The following is a 20,957-nucleotide window of genomic DNA, read 5'->3' on the forward strand; positions in this document are numbered from 1 at the left end:
AGATGGCTTAGGGTATCTCCCAGGGTTTTGACTCGAGCACCTGGGAAGATTCTGGTGTCATGAAACTGAAGAGGGAAAACATGAAGTGCTTTTTTTACCCAGCAATTCCCCTTGCCTTTCAATGCTGTTTCCTCTAATTCTCCAAGGTTTACCTGTCAACTGCTGGTTGTCTCTTTACTCAAGCATCTCTTCCTTATAAGCAGCATCCCATGAGGCTGAATTCTAACTGGCCTCATTTGAATGTCTCTGGCTTATGCTACCAGGACCCAGCTCTCTTATTAGCTTACAATAAACCCAAATAGACTAATGTGTCATTGATTATGAATGTGGGGATTTGATGCTTCTCCGGGGTGACAAATTTCTTCTTTAACAGTAGTCTTCCTGAAACCATGACTCAGCCCCACTGTATGTCTCAAGTGAGAAGTTCAGACTCTACAACAGGCAACGGGGAGGATTTGTTCCTAGATGGTGGGGGTTTTCTGACATCCCTCAATGATCAAAGACTGGCTCTGCCAATGCGTAGAGGCCTATATAAGTCACAAATTCCTGTTAAAATTTCTGTTCTTGAATCCTACCCCAGCTGGGGTGGGCCACAAATTGGTATGACTTAATTTTGCCAAGGAAAAATAACAGTGACTTTTAAAGATTTTTCTATTTACTTGTAATATAATAATCCTCTGCTCTGAATAACTGATTTTAATTATATGTACAGGAAGCAGATTAGATGGTGGCCATAAAATCTCCCTGAATCAAATTATGTACATGAATGTGCATATATGCACATATATACTCCTTAAGAAAAGTTACTTTACCCCTCTTTCCATCGGATTTTCATCTGTACAATTAGGACTGCAAAAAGCCTTGCAAAAGTGGGGTGAATTGAATGAAATAATGTATGTAAAGTGTCTAGTTCTGTGTTCTGTATAGTAAATATTCTCTCTGTCCTTCTCTTTTCCCCTTGATGATTTGTTATCTAGCCACTCTGGTGGAAAATGATCAAACTCTGGACATCTTTGAAAGGACCATTGTTTGGAATGAATGAAGTAGACGGTGATATCATATTGATCAGTGTATACCCAATGATCCAACTGCAGATGTCCATAGTCTGTAAACTTTTATTTTGCAAATACCATCAGTAAATGTGTAAGACTATTTTAATGTTAAGGGTTGCTTCATTTAAATTAGATTTTCTTAGGCTTCTCACTCTACTACTTCCCACATTCCCCCTCCAATCATAGAAGTTACTGTATATTTGATTTTGATGTGGTTATGTTCTCACGGCTTGAGGAAATTTAACCCTTTCCTACAACAGGGGAAAAAAAGTATTAAGCATTACCAAAAAGGTTGAGACATGCTGTGTTCTGGTCCTTACTTTCTCAGTTATAAGTTTTATATGTTCTAAATGGCAACATGGCTTGTTTTAATACTAGCCATGTTCACACTTTGGGAGTTTTATCATGGCTCCCATGAAGATTCGATCAGTAGGTATTTGCAGGATCTCATTAGAATGCTTTAGATCTCCCATTCTTTGTTAAATTCTTTGCATAAAAAATACTGGAAGAGAAATCTTTTGTCAGGAAATTTGATTATTTCTAAATTCATTTTATCGATGTCCCCAGTTGCCCCCAACCCTTGGCTGACTCAGCTAAAGGGTATATGGCAATATCCAATCAATACTAAAATATATGTCCGGGGCAAATCTCTGATAAATGTTGCATAGGGAAAAAAATCAAAGTTACAATCATAAGACAATAAGTACCACTTCACTTCAAGGGTCAAAAAGTTGACTTGGGGCCCAGCCCATGGCGCACTCGGAAGAGTGCAGCGCTGGGAGTGCAGCGACGCTCCCGCTGCAGGTTCGGATCCTATATAGGAATGGCCGGTACACTCACTGGCTGAGTACCGGTCACGAAAAAGACAAAAAAAAAAAAAAAAATGTTGACTTGGCCCTAAGATCAGGCTCAATTTCTGTTCTTCCTAGAAACTTTCCAAAGCAGCCCTTGCTTTTAAAGTTGATAGTTCCATAGCTTAGTTTATTTTATCAAGTGTGTTTACCTTGAGTAAGTTTAATAAGTTTTATCTTTGTGAGGGCTTAGTTCAGCATGCTCTTGTACTCACCTATGAATCTTATGATCCTTCGGAGTAAGGGGTTCAGGTAACAGCATTCTCCAGTCAGAATTGTTTTCTCCTGGGCAATCAGGGATTCTCTTGTTGATTTTATGAAATACATGGATATCTCACCAATAAAAATCTGGGGAAGAAATGTTTTTAAAATGTCACGTTGAAGAGTTGTTTGATAAGAGACCAGTGGCTTTAAAAGAACCCCCCCTCAAAAAAAAACCCCAAAAACAAACTTTTGAAGATCCACAATCCTTTTAAAACATATCATGTTGGAGATATGGAGAGTTATATAGTAGCTTTCATTGAACACTTCAAAAGAATTAGAGAGAGCAATAATTGATAATTTCAGATAGCATTCAGGCTGTAATATTAAATTTTTTATTTTATTTTAACTTCTCAGTATACATTGTAGTTGATTTTCGTGTCCCTTTACCCATTCCTCTTTCCCCCCTCCCTCTCTCGCCAACCCCCCCACTACATCATATCTGTTCACTTGTCTTAACAAGTTCAAGGAATTGTTGTAATTGTTGTGTCTTCTTCCCCCCGCCTACCCTTTGTTTGTTGTAATACTAAATTCTAAAGTCATATAAAACATAACTTGAAATACTAATAGAATTTATGATAAAGCTCACGCTGGGACTGAAGTTTTTTTTTAAGTCAGAGTTCAATGATAAAGAATGATTCAGACAGCCAATGTGCCCAAGAAGGCATTATAAATACACATTACAATAAATTATTACTTTATTATGCAGCAACATTTCCCCAGAAAAATGTGATTTTATAGATGGTCTTTTTACTATACATAGATCTATGATTTTAGAAAAATTTTATCAATGGTTTAAGAATTCTCATACCTTATATTCCTCCTGTCATTGTGGAATATCTGTTTAGATGGATAAAGATGATAATATCATGAAAGGCACATGGGTAATGGAAATTAAAGTATAAAATTTTAAAACTGGAATCACTTATAACTGTTTTTTTATTCCCTTTATGGGTAAGAAAAGTAAGAATCTCAGGAACTTGGCGACCCACAGCCACAGAGTCTAAAGCAGCTCTAGAATGTAGCCTGTAGTTCTATTTCCACTACATCATTCTATCTCATACTTTAACATCATAAGCATCTTTCAGTGTTTAAAACAGATTGCATTTAACCCGGTTTGTTTCCTGGGTCCTCAATATTAAGTACAAATTCAACAGATTTTTTTTTTTGAGTCACTGCTATGAACAAGTGTAGTGGTTAAAAGAGGAAGGACAGTGAAGCCAGGTTTTCTCGGCTTCAGAGCAGGTGTTGGTAACTTATTATCTCTAATGACCTTGAACAAATTATTTAACCCTTCCATGCCTCAGTTGTCTTATCTGTACAATCAGGATAACGGTGTCTATTTGTAGGTTTAATCAAATATATACATGCACATATGCACGCACGTGTGTATATATGTATCTGTGTGTGTTTATATATGAATTGCTTAGAACATATTATATAGCAACATAATATGTGCTATATAAGAGGCTGAAGTTGTTATCATTGATGATTTAACAAGAATAACTACATCAATATTTTCATCATCATTATTACTTCTATTATATTATCATGAAGCACTTTGCTAGATCACTAGGGAGGCAGATTCTGAGATGAATAAAATGCCTCTATCCTCTGTGAGAACATAATCTATTAAGGAACACACACACAGAGATCCTGTAAAACTAAACAGGTTGTGTCTTATATACACTACAAGAGAAAAGTGCTAAGAAGCCAAGGTTCCTGGGTAGATTAAGGGGATTTCTCTCCTCTAGGCAAGCTGGGTTTGCTGTAGTCAGTTTTCATTCTTAATGCCAAATGTACCTCATGGCTAGGAGACTCTGCTGCTTGTTGTATATTTATAATCTGTCATCTTTATTTACAGGAGGGCCTTTTGCCTCCTCTGCCAAGAGCACTTGATCCAGACCACTATTATGGTTCTTACCCCATCACATGGAAAATGTCAATCTATCCCTCAAGACTCTGAGCTCCTCCAGTTGAGGGCCATTAATGTTTCTGTTATTGCTCATACTCCCTGCCCAGAACCTGGAGCGTGATTAGTTCTTTAAAAAAAAAAAAAAAAAAAGCTTTAATTTGAATTTTATTTAAAAGGAAGGAAGACTGAACATTTTATGTAGCCTGGAGGAGGCTTGCTGTCTTACAGGCAACCAGGCCCCTGAAATCCCCGTAGCTCAGCAAAGCCTTAGAGTTCTCTCCTTGATTCATGACCCACCTCCCTGGAGACATCCTAAATCTGGATAGTGTGATCTTGAAATAAACAGCTCTGGTTCGCATTGACATTAGAGAAAATATGGGGAAGGGAGAGAAAGAACCATTTGAAAGTAGAAAAGTCATTATTACAGGCTAAGATGATTGTAATAGTCACAACCCAGTTTAATTATTTTGAGAAAATGCTACTTTAAAAATTTTAGTAGTCACATTTAGTCTAACAAACTTATTATGACTACATCTTAGCCAGAATGTTTTTAACAGCACAAAATTATCCTTAGCCTTTAGATCTGAAGACCCTGCTTTACAGCTCGGTCACACTCTAAAAAGTGATGAAACTCCCTTGAGGTTGGAGGACGCTGTTCAGCTCCAGCAGAGATGGGGCAGATGTGTAGAATGACATGGTACCGTGGGGGCTAAATGATAGAGAAATCCACCAGGAAGAGCCAGTGAGGTCCACCTAGAGGTGTGGCCTAGGTGCGTTGCAGGTGGGATAGTGGCTCAGTATTGGTACCAAGGGATCTGAACAAGTCAGAACCAGGGTGGGAAGTAGATGGAAATAGAATTCGGGGTAAGAGAAATGATGACCCAGCATAGATCACCTTGGCAGGCAATGTCCAGGTGTGGTTGTGTAGATTTACAAATATTTTGTACCTACCATCCCTTGGAATTAATGATGAATTGATGCTCTGCCATGTGAACATATTTGAATAGCTTCAAGAACTCAGCCCTCTCTTTTTCCTCAAAAGTCCTATCTGTGCCAAAATAAAGTGCCAACAAGCTTTGTTTTTCTCTAATGTGTATAATGGAACTTCATTACTATTCTTTATCTTAGTGAACAGATGAGGATAAATTCATGCATGCTTGGATAAATGAAATAGTATCATTTGATACTACTGAAAGCTTAACGCTTGAGGGAGCTTTTCCTATAGACTAGATTAGGTATTCCTATTGTACATGAATCTGTTCTATTATTTCTCTTTTCTAGTTCTTATCACAAATATTTTTATTGGTTTTCTTAGTTATGGGATGTCCTGCTTATCTTATTCTAAGTTGTACTCCTAGAACCTAGCCCCGTGAAAGATATATAGCAGTTTCTCATTGTTGAATGAATTAAGCATATCAGATTAATGAGGGTCCTTTAGAATACAAGTTTAACAAAGCAGACTAAAAGAAGAAAAAATGATTTCTTTCATGTGTCTTTCAAGATGCAGTGAAAATGTCACTGCCTTAGGTGAAGCATTTCCATGTCCCCTCAAGAAAATGGAGACCCTCTTATTGTTGCTGCCACAGCACAATATACAGATTTCTACCCATACCTACCTAATTAATTGCAATTATTGTCTATATGTCCCCCTCCATTTGAGTCCTTGAGGGAATAACATTTGACTTTCCTTGTACAGTGCCTAGGGCAGAGCCTGGAATATAGTAGGCTCAATTAATATTTGTTAAATGAATAAGAGATTGAATCCTTGAAGGACTTACTAACGGATAGAACTCTCCAAGTGTAATTTCCCTGAAGATGAACATTTGAGGAAATCCCCAATATGTACCAGAAGTCACAGAATTCTTGTTGTATTGCTTAAGAATAAATAAAGCCAGAAATTAAATAATGTAAAGTGAACTATCTCTTTTATTCTAAATTTACTTATTTACTCATTTAGCACTCAACAGCTCTTGGGAGGAGAGGACACTCTCTGTGCCTGGTGTTGTTCTAGCAGTGCAGACACAGAAGTGAACAGATATATAGTGGGGGAATATAAACCAATAAATGAATATCTCATATAATGTGTGATTGTGATACAATAAGAAATACAATGGCCTCTGGATCATATGGTAGTTCTATTTTTAACTTTTTGAGGAACCTCCATACTCTTTTCTATAATAGCTGTACTGATTTCCACTCCCACCAACAGTGTGCAAAGGTGCCCTTTACACCATATTCTCAGCAATACTTATGTTTTGTCTGTTTGATAATAGCCATTCTAACAGGTGTGAGGTGATACTTCATTGTGATTTTTAATTCGCATTTTCCTGATGATTAGCGATGATGAGCATTTTTTTGATATACCTGTTGGCCGTTTTTATGTCATCATAGGAAATGTCTATTCAGGTAGTTTGTCCATTTGTTAAATTGAGTTGTTTTCTTGGTATTGAGCTGAGTTCCTTATATATTTTGGATATTAACCCCTTATCAGATATATGATTTGCAAATATTTTCTTTCATACTATAGGTTGTCTCTTCACTCTATTGTTTTCTTTGCTATGCACAAGATTTTTAGTTTGATGTAATCCCATTTGCTTATTTTTGTAGCCTATGCTTTTGGGGTCACAACCATTGCCCAGTCCTAGGTCATGAAGGTTTTCCCCTATGCTTTCTTCTGGTAGTTACATAGTTTTAGGTCTTAGATTTGAGTTGGTTTTTGTATACAATGTGAGATAAGGGTCTAATTTCATATTTCTGCTTGTGGATATCCAGTTTTCCCAACACCATTTATTGAAAAGAGACTGTTCTTTCTCCATTGTGTATTCTTGGAAACTTGGTCAAAAATAGGTTGGTTGAAAAATGTGTGAATTTATTTCTGGGCTCTCTACACTGTTCCATTGGTCTCTGTGTCTGTTTTTATGCTAGTGCCCTGCTGTTTGGTTTACTATAGCTTTATTGTATATTTTGAGGTCAGATAGTGTCATACCTCCAGCTGTACTCTTTTTGTTCAAGATTTCTTTGGCCATCTGGGGTCATTTGTAGTTCCATACAAATTTTAAAATTGTTTTTTCTATTTCTGTGAAGAATGTCATTGGTGTCTTGAATAGAGATTGTATTGATCTGTAGATTGCTTTGGGTAGTATGGACATTTTAACATCATTAATTCTTTCAATCCATAAACATGGGAAATCTTTCCATTTAATTGTGTCTTCTGCAATTTCTTTCATCAATGTTTTACAGTTTTCATTGTGCAGGTCTTGTACCTCCTTGGTTAAATTTATTCTTTAAAAAAATTTTTTGTTTAGTTACTGTATATTATTGGGATTGTTTTCTTGATTTCTTTCAGATAGTTTGTTGTTAATGTACAGAAATACTACTGATTTTTATACATAGATTTTGTATCCTGCAACTTTACTGAATTATTAGCTTTAACAGTTTTTTGGTGGAATGTCTAGGGTTTTCTACATATAAGATAATGTCATTTGTAAGCAGGGACAATTTAACTTCTTCCTATACAATTTGGACGCCTTTTATTTCTTTCTCTTGCCTATTTGCTCTGGCTAGGACTTCTAGTACTATGTTGAATAGAAGTGAGAGAGTGGGTGGGCAACCTTGTCTTGTTACAAATCTTAGAGGGAAAACTTTCAAGTTTCCCCTGTTGAGTATGACGTTAGCTGTGGGTTTGTCATATATGGCCTTTATTGTGTTGAGATACATTCCTTCCATACCTAATTTATTGAGTTTTTTTTTTAATCATGAAAGGATGTTGAGCCATCCTGTATCCCTGGGATTAATCCCACTTGATTATGATTAATGATCTTTTCAAGGTGCTATTGAATTTGGTTTACTAGAATTATGTTGAGGATTTTTGCATCTATGTTCACCAGGGATATTGTTTAGTTTCTTTTTCTTTTTCTTTCTTTTTATTTTTTTATTATTTTTTTTTTTTTTGTGGTGTCCTTGTCTGGCTTTGGTATCAGAGTAATGCTGGCAAAATGAGTTTGGAAGTATTCCCTGCTCTTTGATTTATCGAAAGAATTTGAGAATAACTGATATTAGTTCTTCTTTTAACGGTTTGGTAGAATTTAGCAATGAAGCTATCAACTTCTGGGATTTTTGTGTGTGTGTGTGTGTGGTGATTTTTTTCAACCTTGTCTATAATTTCCATAGTGCTTGAATTATTTTTATGAAAGCATAATCAGTTAAAAAATAAATCTATGTTTTTCATTTTGGGGGAAAATAATGTACTCAGTTACTTTTCCTTTTTTCCAGAAAAAAGTTCCATTTTATACCCAGTAGGAAGACTGAATTATAAAAAACAAATTTTTTTATTGGTTATGAATATTCATGTGATACAAAGCTGATTGTCACCCCTCGTGCCCAAGATGTGGTAATGGGCATCCTGCCAGTATGGATCTGGCTTTCACATCCTGGCCTTTTATTTGATGGCAGAGTTTTTATTACTGATTCAATCTTTCTTTTTGTTATTGGTCTGTTCAAATTTTCTGTTTCTTCATAATGCAGTCTTGGTGCATTGTATATATCAAAGAATTTATCCATTTCTTTTGGGTTATCCAATTCATTGGCATATAATCGTTTATGACAGTCTCTTAGAATCCTTTATATTTCTGTTGTATCAGTTATAATGTTTCCTTTTCATTTCTGATTTTATTTGAGTCTTCTATTTTCTTAGTCTAGCTAAAGGTTTATTGATTTTGGTTATCTTTTCTAGTGATTTTGTAGTCCTTATTTCATTTATTTATGCTCTGATCTTTATTATTTCCTTCCTTATACTAACTTTGGGCTTAGTTTGTTCTTTTTCTAGTTCCTTGAGGTGCAACATTAGGTGGTTTGAGATCTTTGTTTTTTGATGTAGACATTTATTGCTACAAATTTCTCTCTTTGAAATGCTTTTGTTGTATTCCATAAGTTTTGGTATGTTGTGTTTCCATTAATTTCCCTTTTAATTTCTACATTGACCTGTTGGTTGTTCAGGATAATGTTTCCATGTGTCTGTGAATTTTCCAAAGTTCCTCTGGTTATTGATATCTAGTGTTATACCATTGTGGTCAGAGAAGATACTTGATATGATTTAAATCTTCTTTAAATTTTTTAAGACTTTTTTGTAGCCCAATGTATAATCTATCCCTGTTCCATATATATTTGAAAAGAATGTGTATTTTCCAGCTCTTAAATGTAATGTTCTGAATATATCTGTTAGGCCCATTTATCTAGGATATAGTTGAAGTTTGTTTCCTTACGGATTTTCTGTCTGGATGATCTGTCCATTTCTGAAAGTGGGGTTTTAGCGTCTCCTATTATTATTGTATTGCATTCTATCTCTCCCTTCAGATCTACTAATATTTGCTTTATGTATTTAGGTGCTCTGATGTGGGGTGCATATATATTTTCAGTTATGTCCTCTTGATGAATTAAGCCCTTTATCATTAAATAAGGGCCTTCTTTGTCTCTTGAGACAGTTTTTGCTTAAAGTCTATTTTATCAGTTTCCATTTGCATAAAGTACTTGTTTTCCTTTCCTTCACGTTCAGTCTATGTATGTTTTTACAGGTGAAGTGAGTCTGTCAAAGGCAGCATATAGTTGGGTCTTGCTTTCTTATTCATTCAGCCACTCTATGTCTTTTGACTGGAGGATTTAATCCATATATATTCAATGTAATTATTGATAGGTAAGGACTTACTACTGTCTTTTTGTTAATTGTTCTCTGGTTGTTTTGTAGATCCTTTCTTCCTTTCCTCCTCTCTTGCTGTCTTCCTTGGTGTTTAATTGATTTTCTCTTTGGGTATGTTTTCCTTGCTTTTTACTTTTGGTGCATCTATTAGAGCTTTTTATTTTGTGCTTACTATGAGGTTTACAATAAACATCTTATAGTTATAACAGGTTGCTTTAAGCTGATAACAACTTAACTTTGATCACAAAACAAAATAAAACTCTATACTTTTACTTCACCTCCCCTCTACATTTTGAATTTTTGATTGCACAATTTACATCCTTTTATACTGCATATTTCTTAAGTTATTGTAGCTATTATTTTTAATAGTTTTGTCTTTTAACTTTTATACTAAAGCTATAAGTGATTTACATACTACCATTACAATATTAGAATATTCTGAATTTGTGCAGTTATTTTATTATTGAGTTTTATACTTTCAGATGTTTTTGTGTTACTCATTAGCATCCTTTTCTTTCAGCTTGAAGAACTCCCTCTAGCATTTCTTGTAAGCCAGTTGTGGTGATGAACTTCCTCAGCTGGGAACATCTTCATCTCTCCATTTCTTAAGGAAAGTTTGTTGGGTACCATGTTCCTGATTGGTAGTTTTTTCCTTCAGCACTTTATCATCCCACTCTCTCCTGGTCTGTAAGGTTTCTGTTGAGAAATATGCTGCTAGTCATATTGGAACTCCTTTATATGCTGTTCACTTCTTTTTTCTTGCATCTTTCAGGATCCTCTCTTTGTCTTAGATTTTTGACCGTTTGATAAATATGTCTTGGGGTAGTCTTATTTAGATGGAATCTGATTAGAGACGTTTTACCTTCCTATGCCTGGATATTTACATCTTTCTCCAGATTTGAAAAGCTTTATGCTGTTATTTCTTTAAATAAGATTTTTACTCCTTTCTCTTCTTCTTCTTAAAACTGTATGACTCAAATTTGCTCTGTTGTTGCTGTCCCATAAATCTTGTAAGCTTTCTTCATTTCTTTTTATTCTTTTTTCTTCCCTGACAGTATATTTTCAAGTAATCTGTTATAACTTCACAGATTCTTTCTTGTGCTTGATCAATTCTACTGTAAATGGTCTCTATTGCATTTTTTAAAATTTTATTCAATATATTTTTCAGGTCCAAAACTCTGTTTGATGTGTTTTTGTTATTTTAATATCTCTGTTAAATGTCTTGTTCTGGTCACTTATTGTTTTCTTCATTTCATTGAATTGTTCCTCTGTATTTTCATGAAGTTTGCTGACCTTCCTTAAAACAGTTATTTTGAATACTTTGTCAGGCAGTTCATGCATCTCTGTTTCTTTAGGATTTGTCACTGGCACTTTATTTTATCCCTTTGTTTCTCTTATTGTTCTTGATCCTTAATGTCTGTGCATTTGAAGCATAGGAATTTGTTTCAGTTTTCTGAGATTGGCTTTGTTTGGGAAATCCCTTTGACAGTCAGCCTGTCCAGAGATTTTGGGAAGGTTGTCTGGCATAGTTCTGAAGCCAAAAACCACCGCAGCTGATATGTGGCTGGGGTGTGCCTTAAGCTCAGAGCCACTGAGGCCTGTCTGGATCCCAGGGTTGCTGACGTCAACCTGGTGGTGGTGCAAACCAGAGATCAAGTCTGCCTCACAGGCCTGAAGTCTGGGGCTATGGGGTCCTACCTGGAACTGGGGTGGGTCTAGAGGCTTAGTCTATGGGGGTCTGTGCCTGGTGCTGGGTTTTACTATAGCAGGTCCAGTGTTAGGATCCAAGGCAATGTTCTGTCTCACTTCCATATCTTTTTCCCAAGTGGCTGATGTCTCTCTCCTTGTTTTGCTGCCTGGAGTTGGGGAAGAGTTGATATGGGTAATGAAAAACTGTTCTTCCTGTACTCTTCAATGTGTCTTTTCTTATTATTGTACTACAACCACATACTGTCATCTCTCAGCTGATTTCCTCAGCTCTTGTGAAAGGTATTCTTGTGCATGGATAGTTGTTCAAACTGATGTTTATGTGGGGGAAGGATCACTGGAGAATCTTATTCTGCCATCTTGTGCCACCCCTCCCCTTCACAAATGTTTTACAGGAGATATGGTAAATGATAAATAACTGATATAAATGCAAAAAACTTAGGGGACCGATTTTAGGTTTCAAAATATAAACAGATTGTGTAAAAAAAAAAAAAACAACGTAGTCACTGGAAGATGTATTATAATTTCATATTGTAAGGGGATTTCACTGCATGTTATATGTAGTTGCCATTGAAAACGACATCTAGAATTCCTGCAATATATATTTTGAGTTCATCCATATGCTAGTGTGGCTATGGTACTTGACAATATCAAAATTGTTCCTATTTCCTGAATGCAGGCTTTGGAGTTGAAATCTCAGCTCTCTCATTTCTTGATCTGTGACTTTGGGCAAGTAATTAGAACTTTTTGAGCTTCAGGCTTTTTGTTGTTGTTGTTGTTACTTGAACATAAGGTAATGACTACATTAGAAATTTGTTTAGAAGATTAAAAATATACATAAAAGCATCTATAGATGTTCAATAAATGTTTGATATCTTCAGTTCCTGGTCTATCTAGGCAGGAGTTTGTGTTGAAATAGATGAAAAAAATCATTGTGCCTAGTCTCAGAGTAAGAAAACATGGTGTGATTCTAGCTCAACTCTGCCCCTAACCAGGTGTTTAATCTTGGAATAATTACTTGACCCCTTTTGGCATCATTTTCTCATCTTTCAATTGAAGAAGTTGGACTAGAAGACCCCTAAGGTGATTTCTCAGCTTCAACATCTTTGCCTTTTTGATAGAAGCTGACAAGAGAAGGCTTATTAAGGGAAACTGAAATCACATAATTGGGCTTCAATCTCAGTTCAGTCAGTTAAGCTCTCCCAGGGCTAGTGTGATTTCTTGCAGTGCTTCTTCCTTCAGCCGTCATTCACTTCTGTAATCTCATGGGACCTCACCATGTAACCTACCTGAAAGCAAAGTGGATATAACCTACCCCAGAGTCATCACATCTGTTGATATCTCTGCCACTTCGCGTTCGTAAAGGACAGGAGAGGCTAGTGACCCGATCTTGCCCACTCTCTGGGTATTTTATTTCTGACAGTCTGAGAAAAAGGAGAGAGTTCTTTATATACCCACCAACATGAGTGTCTAAGTAGTTTCAGAGTTCTCAGCCTCAAGGATTTTTAGATGCTTACAAGATCCTCTTTGGGAGGCTTCTGTAGTCATGAGTATTTCCAAGAAAGTCAGATGTGGTTTTTGTTGCAGATTTTGTTTGAAAGTAATGCAGGAGATTCTAAACATAAAGATTCTGCTGCCAGCCCTGACTGCCAATGTCTTCATGCTTTTCTTTTATCTTTCTTAATGAGTACCCTTGGCATCCCATATCTGCAGAGAGGTTCTGGTCCCCTTAGTTCCTGAGCTTTTGTTGGTTCAAGAGTTCTTGATTTCTGCTCTATTATACATAGATGTAAATAACAGATTTTATAGCTCTAGACATGTCCTGTGCCTGTCAAAGCTCAAGGCTTAAATCAAACTGATGCCATTTGGATGATGACATTTTGAAAATCACTCAGTAACTGGGATAATAAGTATTTTGTAAACTGAAGCCTCCCTACTGGTCTTACTCCAGAGGCCACATCCACCCCACTCAGAAGGCTCTCTTTAGTTGAGATTTGATATAAAAGCACCAAAGTGGCACTGTACTTTTCCAAAGCATAGTGTTCTCTTATGCATTTTTTTTCTTTTCCTCTGGACAGTGGGTATAACAGAAATGGAAATTTTAAATAAGTTTGCTAAAATATCAGTCTTGGTAAAAAGTAAAATGTATTGTGATCATCAAGTAAATTAATCATCACATATTTGTAGGCAAACAGTATTCTTTTCAAGAAACAAATGATCAAGCTCCTTAACACAATCATCTAGTCACCAATGACTGAAAGACACATCTCCAAGGTGTGATGCACGTCTCTCTGTGGAACAGTGTCCGGGGAAGCAACCTCTAAAGGAGATTTGGGGCACTCATTTGAAGTACAGGCAGAAAATGAGCAATTGGATTTTTTCTTCAAGTTTTTTCTCTACTCAACAACAATGAATGGGGGTATGTATAAATCTTTGCCAGAAAATGTAAATTGTAAAGAGTATATTAGCAATGAAAAAAATGTGCTCATGGTAAAAAAAAATTTTTTTTTAAAAGGAAGCCATGTAACAATGTACAAAAGAGAAAAAGATGTGAATTATAAAACGTAAAAAAGGAGTTGCAACAGATGAGATTGTTCAGAGCCTGCAAGAGGCAGATGAGGGAGTACAAGGCCGTATAATGTCTCCTTTGCTTTAGCAGCTGCGTCCCTCGTCAGCTAGCCAACAGACTTGCATTATTGAGAGCCCACTTTGTGATATGTACTGTGCTCCAGGCTTTTACATTTGCTCTAAGAGCTTATAGCCCAGAAACCCCAAAATGAAGATTCACAATTTCTTTCAAATTGTGTTTGTCCCTTCCCTTCCTAGGAAATTTTAGATGAATCTTATACATATGCAAGCATGCATTCTTGCATGCAAACTACAAGCTATTTCAATTCTCTTGGGCTGGGAGTCAGATGTTCCGTTGATTCAGTACTAAATGCTCCCCTGTCACTTCATTGGGAGGCCAAGAAAAAGGGTTTAATAGCCATTTTCTCATGCCTTGTACCACTGGGGCTGAGATAAAATAAGGGTAAATCAGATTCTCTGCCGAACAAATCCTTTTATCCAAACAGACTCTCTTCCTTTGACTCTGGTTATATGAGTTTATTCAGAAGGCCTGAGGCAATAGTTACCCAGGGTCTTCAGGTGGTCAGAATACACCTGAAGATTATTTGAAGCAAGGGCCCCTACTTTTGGCTAAATGGTTCTCCCATGGTCCAACCTTTCCTAAAGATCTAGGACAGCCATGGCCTTGGCCCTGTGCAGTTTATCCCATGTGGCCTTATCTCAATATGATGCTGATATTTTTTGACAGCAAAGAACAAAAGAAGAAATAGAAAATGACAGGTCAAACACGCAGCACAGTCTTTTCCTGTGCGACCCTGGAGTTGTGAAGGGTTATTAATGCGCATCTGCAGAGACACGGACAACAGTGTAGGGTGCTATGTTCTTCCATGATTAATGTGCTTGAGGATGCAAAGAAAGCCAAGGACAAGTCCAGGTTGCACTACATTTTTGAAACTTGCCATTAGTTAGTGTCACACAAATCACTCAAGAGGAGTCCTGCCTTCATTATACTCCAGAGAGCATAGGAAATGGTTTTAAGGAAGAATTTTTAAATCTGTGCGGTTCTGTAGGACACTTGACCAGGCACAGAGGTACAAAATTGAACTCCCAAAAGGAAGTTGGGAGTTGGGTGTCTAACATTTGGAGCCTTCCAATCAGAATGTTCCCTTTTTCGGTTCTCGTGGAATCTGAAAATTGGAAGGATTTTGGAAATCATTTAGCCTAACCTTTTCTTTTATGTACAGATGAGAAACTTACGACGAAACTTACGACAAGTCACACAATTACTGGGGGCAGAGTGATGACTGAGCCCCTGCCTTTCTTGGCAGGCCAACCCTGAGGAAAGATGAGTACATTGTGAGGAGAATGAAGGATGCACACTCAGCAGGGTTGTGCTTAGGTAGGCACTTGGGGTCTGTGACTCAGTGGCTCAACAAAGGCTGCTCTTGGACAAGCCATACCTCACTAAGATGGGGCAGAAGTGAACACAGCTCCTATGACATTCCCTTGAGCATCAGAATAGTCGTTCTTTCTGTGCTGCACCTACTCACTTATTTTTAGTTCTTGAGGAAAGATCAAACACCATCAGCAGGGTTGCAAGGGCATACTACTTTCTGCCATCAGACAGTCAGCTGTAATCAGCCCTGGTCCCCAGCAATGTCCCTCATTTGGAGGAATATAAAAATAGAACCAAATGGGTGGCTGGTTGTCCAATCATATACAGAACTAGCTGGAACCTTCAGCAAATCATTTAACCTAGTCGAGTATCAATGTGGGACCACGCACTTTCTCTGTGTTCTTTTGGGTGTCCCTTTTCTATTTCACTGGGCTGTTGTGAGGATTGGAAAGGCTGAATCAGAATTTCATAATACACAGCTGAGTAGAGCTGCAGATTCTTAATGCTTGGATCACTGTCCTCTGACCATATCGCCTTGACTTCCCACTGGGGCATTTGACCCACATTTCAATTTGTGTCATTTCGGGGAAATGAATCAATGGAAAAGAGATGGTTAAAATCCATAGCCTGGAGAAGAGTTTCTGATGTAAATCTTAGAATGAAAGAGCTACTATCATTTTTTCCGAAGAGAAAGTTCTGTTTTTTAGCTGTGTTTTTGTTTATTAGAATTGCCATTTTCAAGTCTTATTAAAGTTTGGTAATTTCATGATTATTGCCAGAAGAATCAAAGTATACAATTGGTTTTAAAAACACATCTTTTGATATCACAATAATATACATTCATGTAGAATGGGGAAGAAATGTATAAAAATATAAAAAGAAAAAAATAACACTAGCATTCAGAGATAATAGCTGAAAACATTTAGTTTCTTTCTAGTCTTCTTATGTAAGTATAAATTTGGATTATACTTGTAACACCTGCAAGGTATCTTCTTAGGATCTATTAAATATTCAGGTCCACAGAAACTACATACACATCAGAGGATGCAGAAGTCACCCTGGCTTCAAAGCCACATGCCCTATAGGAGTCAATATGTGGTGTAGCCACTCCATAGCCATAGTTTCCAGGGTCCCTGCAGTTGCAAGTCATCTTATGGCACTCCCTGAGTAATAATAGTTCGGAGAACAGACACAGTTCACCAATCGGGTCAATTTTCCCTAGTGATATAGTAAATACATATCATTTTTTGGCTTAAAAAAAATCTTAACATTAATCACAAGCACATTACATCACTATTAAAATTATTGCTGAGATGACCATCCCTATACACAAGTCTTGGTATTTGTATAAAACTCTAACACATTCCTTAACATAAATCCCAGGAAAGAAACTGAGTGGGTCTGAAGTTTATAAAGCTCTTTGACAAATTGCCCTTCAGGAAGAAAATATCAGTTTACACTTTGACTTGAATTGTATGAATGTACTTTCAACAACATGGACTATGTTCCTTTAAAACATTTGCCAGTTCTATAGAGGGGAACATGCTGTATCTTTTAAAATTATTTTTCTTTGATTACTGAAGTTTAGAAATGTTTAGTACACAGTCTTTATTGTTTTGTTAATTGTCTATTCTCTCATTCTTATTTTAGGAAGCTCATCTTTTTAAGTATTAAGAATATGCTGCAGACTTTTTTTGCAGTCTTTGTTTTTCGTACGCATTAAAAACCACCATGAGATATCAGCTCACTCCAATTAGAATTGCTATTGTCAACAAGACAGAAAATAGCAAAATGCTGATGAGGATGTGGAAAAAAAGGAATTGTCCTACACTGGTGGAGGGAGGATAAATTGGTACAGCCATTGTGGAAAACAGATCTATTTTTAGTTCTCTGAGGACCCTCCATACTACCTTTCAACCCAGCTATACCACTACTGGGTATATACCCAAAGGAAATGAAATCAATATATCAAAGACACCTGCATTCCCACATTCATTGCAATACAATAGCCAAGACATGGCTAAATGCCCAACAACAGAAGAATGGGTGCAGCAATTGGGGTATACATACACAATGGAATACTATTCAGCTATAAAAAGAAATGATATCTTTTCATTTGCAGCAAAATGGATGAAACTGGAAACCATCATGTTAACTGAAGTCAGGCACAAAAAGACAAATACCACATGATCTCACTCACTCTTAAAAAAAAAAAAAAGTGGCTGTCATAGAAGTAGAGAGTAGAATAATGGTTTCCAGAGTATGGGAGGGAGAAGGAAGAAAAGTGGTGGACTAATAGCTACAAAACTATGCTATTTACCATGAATGAATCATTGTGCAGTATACGCATGTATTGAAACAGCATACTGTACTCCACAAATATGTACAAGTAAATGTTAAGATACATTTTTATTTTTAGACAAATCTACCAATTTTTTTTATATGCTCATATTAACACTCCTAAGTGAAATTGTTGTTCTTATTGAGGGTGCTTTTGTGGGTACTTATACGAATTTTCTTTCCAAGTCTTTGAAATCCATATTTTTCTTGTTTTATAATATGCATTGAAATGTTTTTCATTTATTTGTAGGTGCTGGAATATTTTATATACTTGGGGATTTTTTATTCCTTGAACGTTTGAAGAACCTTATTCTATAGCTGTATGTCCCCAATACTCTAGGTAAATTTTAGACATGTTGAAAATTTTATTCTGTTAATGTCTTCAGCTTTGTTCATCTTTAAGGTATTGTTAGTAAATTATCTTTTCATAGACTTATCAATTTTATTGAAATGTAAGCAGACTTTTAATGGTTTATGTATTTTTGCTTACATTCTTTTTAAGGAATCAAAAAACTTCTGTTTTATATTAGACTAACATTTTAGTTTTCAAAAACTAACTCCATATTTTATTTACCAATTCTATTGTTCTAATTTTATGTTCATAACTTCTGTTAATCTGTTTCAATGGGAAAATCTCTATAATTACAAAAAGCAGTTATAGGAGAACCTAGACAATGATAAATATTTCCTGGGACTGTGAAGAAGAGAGGAAAATATGTTAGTCAATGGATTGCTCAGAGATGCATGTCTGAAAACATATGAAGATTTTTTGCTTAGAGAGAGGAAGAAACCAGGATCTGAGTCCAGACTGAGCCCACTGCCTCCTGATTTTATCTGGGGAGTAGAGGCACACAGGAGTGTATCTTTTGTGCTTTATTTTATTCCCCAGGCTGGAAAGAACAGGTAAAGGGAAAGGTAAGTGGGATGCAGAGATCAGCCTTCCTCTGGGGGTGGGCACACCTAGAACCCAGCTGCCAGTTATCCTCATTTTGTGTGAGAGGGAACAGTAAGGTGATTTGCCCAAAGTCACACTGCCAGGATGTGAATCCAGGGGTATCGGGCTGCATAGTCTTAAGGGGGAGCTTTGTACTAACTCATTATGTCCATATCGTTTCTCCTCACAATTCTATTCCATTTCTCATCTTAAAGCAAGCAAAACATTGGCATAGAAACATTTGAACTGAATACCTGACCAATCAGTATATTCCTCAGCGTGCTAGACAGTATTTTTATTACTGTCCAAAAAAGTAGAGGGCAGGTAATGGGGAGGAAGAGTTGGAGAGGCAGCTACTAGAAGAGAAAGGTGGGAAGGAAACTGACTCTGTAGTATGTTTAGACACAGAAAAGTTGCGATTTAATTGAATGTGATGGAACGTGAACGGAGCCAGAGCCAACAAGAATGAATCACAGAAATCTTTGGGTCAAGTGATTTCTCTCATTTCTGTCCTCTCTGGAAGTTCAATCAGAACAGCAGGAGATACCGGCCCTGGGGAATCTATTCTACTCTGATCTGAGTCTTTATGTCGATGCCAGCACTTACATTCAGGTTATTTTTTTTCTAGAGCATAGTTGCTGTTCTTAATACATTAGCCAATTGTGACTGTTGATTTCAGACATTCATCCACACTTCAAAAGATAAGACCTATTTTAATGAGCTTTTAGGCAGCATTCCACTTACACTGTCTTGGCTGAAACAGGATACCACTGAGAAGGCTGCTGGTGAGTGCCCAGGAAGAGAGGAAGGAGGAAAAAAATGCAGACAGGAAATATTATTTACTATCTGACAATAAAGAAGGAAGTCTATTTCTGTACTTACAATAGCAGTCGGGGTGGCAGCCAGCACACAGTAGAGCACCAGAGGCGTGATGAAGCTTTCCTCCTCTGTCCCCGGGTAAGGCTTCATCAAGTCTCCATCCTGACAGAAGAATCCTTGGATATGCACCTGAAAAGTGTCAGTGCATTCGAAGTAGTAGGCAAGCAGCACTGTCCCAGCCATGATGACAAGCTGAAAATACAGCATGGCCACACAGAGACATTAGCAGGGCTTCGGAGCAGAGCTCGCCCCACAGAGCACACTCCCTCCATCACCCCAGCCTGTGGCTCTCCTGGTATTGGCGTGTGTGTGCGTGCCTGGCTCAGCGTGCTCTGGCTCTGGGAGCGTGTGCTTGTTTGTCTGCCTCGTAACATCTGTTATAAAATCTTCCAGCAAATAATGAACAGCTCTCATCTGAAAGGCAGACTACAGCCAGGCTTGGAGAGAGCCCCAACTCCTGCTGCCACCCTCTGAGTAAGCATGGGAACCAAGGCAGTATTCCCAGTCAGGACAGAGGTGTCCTGGGAAAAGTCAAAGGACCATGGCATAAGAGTTGGCTAGATGTGAGTTCTGTTCATGAGAAAGTTCATAAAATGTTAGAGGTAGGTGAATCGTGAATGAATGAATGAACTCAAAGGAAAGCTAAAGCCTAGTTTTCAGAACGACATCCTAAATTTCTGTCAGGTATTCTACATGAGTCAGAACTTTTACCCTTTTCCAAAATGGTTTTGCCTGTATTCCCAAATGCTTTCCACCAGTAAAGCAAGGAATTTGCTGATCACCATATCTTATTATAGACATATATCTTTCATAAGATTTAGATGTAAAAAGAGACACAATAATCCTTTCATTTTGACTCAGAAATGTCCTAGGTGCTCACCACGGTTTAAGATACAGCTTTCAATAGGTATGTGGAATTGAAGGGATATGGAAATGTACCATCATCTTTCTCATTTATATTTGGTAAATACCAAAATACCAAGATAAGAGGGTCATTAAGGTTATGAACTTATAGAAACAGGCTGGAAGAGATCTTAAAGTTCTTCCAGTCTAACACCTTTATTTCACAAATGAGAAAACTGAGGCCCAGAAAGGGGAACTGACCACTGTTTGATTATTCAACAGGTAAACTAAACGTGTGCTTAGAATGCACATTAACAACTCAGGGAAACTTAAATGGAGAAAAAATATCTTTAAAGAAATCAACATTTAAAAATATCAAAGTATACACTTATGGCTTAAAGTTGTTTTTATTTGGAAGTGCATAAAAGTCAGTAAGGGGGAAATCCTCTTTTCAGAGCTTAGGAAGTCTAAAGTTCTTATTACGGCCCTGTCGTGACTAACTCAAGGTCATATAGCTGG

The 20,957-nt window shown here is 37.0% G+C and overlaps 1 protein-coding gene across 1 annotated transcript in view; it reads right to left on the bottom strand.

The window, feature by feature from the left end:
• The window catches only part of PLPPR1 (phospholipid phosphatase related 1), a 126,380-nt gene that overhangs the window by 26,802 nt on the left and 78,621 nt on the right, over positions 1–20,957 (bottom strand). Inside the window, exons 2-3 of the mRNA XM_063082599.1 lie at positions 19,599–19,787; positions 2,119–2,251 (exon numbers count right to left, since the gene is read on the bottom strand). Coding sequence (XP_062938669.1) covers positions 2,119–2,251; positions 19,599–19,787 — 322 coding nt within the window. The remainder of the gene's footprint in view (positions 1–2,118; positions 2,252–19,598; positions 19,788–20,957) is intronic.

Source organism: Cynocephalus volans, chromosome 17 (assembly GCF_027409185.1).
Source record: "Cynocephalus volans isolate mCynVol1 chromosome 17, mCynVol1.pri, whole genome shotgun sequence".
Taxonomy (NCBI): domain Eukaryota; kingdom Metazoa; phylum Chordata; class Mammalia; order Dermoptera; family Cynocephalidae; genus Cynocephalus; species Cynocephalus volans.